Source organism: Meleagris gallopavo, chromosome 1 (genome assembly GCF_000146605.3).
Source record: "Meleagris gallopavo isolate NT-WF06-2002-E0010 breed Aviagen turkey brand Nicholas breeding stock chromosome 1, Turkey_5.1, whole genome shotgun sequence".
Classification (NCBI taxonomy): Eukaryota; Metazoa; Chordata; class Aves; order Galliformes; family Phasianidae; genus Meleagris; species Meleagris gallopavo.
This window is the reverse complement of record NC_015011.2, coordinates 189,269,073-189,271,268: the sequence shown is the minus strand read 5'-3', so window position 1 is coordinate 189,271,268 and position 2,196 is coordinate 189,269,073. Positions and strand designations below refer to the sequence as shown.

General features: G+C 61.8%; 1 protein-coding gene across 1 annotated transcript; it reads right to left on the bottom strand.

Annotated features, from left to right (window-relative positions):
- Window positions 1-237: 237 nt before the first annotated feature.
- Window positions 238-1,792, bottom strand: RHOG (ras homolog family member G). Its single transcript, XM_003213865.4, has one exon. It carries the CDS (start codon window positions 1,613-1,615, stop codon window positions 1,040-1,042), a length of 576 nt encoding a protein of 191 aa, XP_003213913.2. The 5' UTR covers window positions 1,616-1,792; the 3' UTR covers window positions 238-1,039.
- Between the last annotated feature and the right edge of the window lie 404 nt (window positions 1,793-2,196).

Genomic DNA, 2,196 nt, shown 5'->3' with positions numbered 1-2,196 from the left:
CATCTGCCACAGCCACAAATAAGGCTGACCTGTTCCTCTAGATTAGATTCACCAGGTCCTAAATGTCTCAATAAGTGACATTACAGTCAAGGCAATCTCACAGAAAAATTGTGGAAAGCTGTCTTCCTGACCCAACCATGAGGTCAGAGTCTCAGGGACCAGTACCACCAGTCAACCAACCCCACAGGGAGACTAGGCTTACGCCAGACAAAAAAAAGAAAAAAATAGATGGGATGGGATGGGATGGGATGGGATGGGATAGGGATGGGATGGGATGGGATGGGATGGAGATGGGGGAGGATGGGGATGTGGATCAGCATAGGTATGGGCATAGGGATAGGGATGGGGATGGGATGGGATGGAATAGGATGGGATGGGGATGGGGATGGGAATGGGGTGGTGATGAAGGGAACAAGAGGGAGCCCAGCTGGCCCCAGGCCAGCAGGCAGGTAGTGCAGTTGGGCTCTGTAGCACTGAAGCTCACAGCTTGGGGCTGGCCAGGTTTGGCCACGCTGCACTCCATGGGAGGCAGAGAGCTCAGGGATGCTCAGAGCTGGGGAGGCTCAAAGCCGGAGATGCTCAGTGCCAGCAGTGCTCAGAGCCAGGTGTGTTCAGAGCTGGAGATGGACAGAGCCGGGGGTGCTCAGAGCTGGGGATGTGCGGAGTCGGAGATGCTCAGCATCGGGGACGCTCAGAGCTGCTGCGCGGTGATGTTGGGAGCTCAGTGCCAGAGGTGCTCAGAGCTGGGGGTGCTCGGCACCAGGGATGTTTGGACGGAGATGCTCAGAGCTGGGGGTGCTCAGCAGAGGATGCTCAAAGCTGGGGGTGCTCGGAGCCGGGGATTCTCAGAACCAGGTGTGTCGGGGCTGGGGCCGCTCGGAGCCGGAGGTGTGAGTGGGGCTGGGGGTGCGTGGGGCCGGGCAGGGCGGTGTGGGGCTGAGCACAGCCTGCAGGGGGATCCCGGAGCGGAGCAGCGGGGTGCAGCTGCGGCCCCGCATTGACCTGGTGGGGTCCATGGGCACGGCAGCCCCACGCCGCCCTACAGCAGCACGCAGGGCCGCTTGGCTTTGGCCGGCGCGGGGTTGAGCACGGCGCGCACCGCCTCGGTGAACACCTCCTTAATGCCCTCCTGCTGCAGCGCGGAGCACTCCAAATATTTGACAGCACGGATCTGCCTGCACAAACTGAGACCCTGCTGGGTGCTGATGGGCGCCTGGTTCTGCTCCTTGAGCCGGCGCATGGTGTCGGGGTTTGTGCGCAGGTCCTTCTTGGTGCCCACCAGCAACACGGGCACGCTGGGGCAGTGGTGGCACACCTCGGGGTACCACTTGTGCTTGACGTTCTCGTAGGAGGGAGGGCTGGCGATGGAGAAGCAGATGATGAAGACGTTGGTCTGGGGGTAGGAGAGCGTCCGCAGGCGGTCGTATTCCTCCTGCCCGGCCGTGTCCCACAGGTTGAGGTTTATAGTCCGCCCGTCCACCGTGTTCTGAGCGCTGTAGTTGTCGAAGACGGTGGGGATGTATTCCTTGGGGAAGGCGTTGGTGGTGTAGCAGATGAGCAGGCACGTCTTCCCCACCGCGCCGTCGCCCACCACCACGCATTTGATGCTCTGCATCGCTGCGCTGTCTGCTTCAGCGGCCTATGGGGGGGATGAGGTCAGGGGAGGGCATGGGGGGCAAAGTGCCACCGCCTGCAGCCCCGGTGATCGGGTGGGGAGTGGTGTGGGATCATAGGATCATAGAATCATAGCATGGCCTGGGTCGCAAAGGAGCACAGTGCTCAGCCACTTCCAACCCCCTGCTGTGTGCAGGTCACCAACCAGCAGCCCAGGCTGCCCAGAGCCACATCCAGCCTGGCCTTGGATGCCTGCAGGGATGGGGCATCCACAGCCTCCTTGGGCAACCTGGGAGCTTGGAGTTGTGCTGGGGGTCGTTGGGGAGGCACTGGGCTCAGAGCTTTGGGGATGTGGCTCTGAGGGACGTGGGTAGTGGGGGTGGGGATCACAGCATCACAGAATGGTTTGGGTTGGAGGGAGCTCAAGGATCACGAAGCTCCAACCCCCCACCACAGGCAGGGCCACCAACCTCCACATCTCACAGCAGCCCAGGCTGCCCAGGGCCCCATCCAACCTGGCCTTGAACACCTCCAGGGATGGACGGGGATCCACAGCCTCTCTGGGCAGCTGTTCAGCACCTC

Coding starts and splice junctions, on each gene's coding strand:
- RHOG (XM_003213865.4), bottom strand. CDS start 1,615: ATGCAGAGCATCAAATGCGTGGTGGTGGGCGACGGCGCGGTGGGGAAG.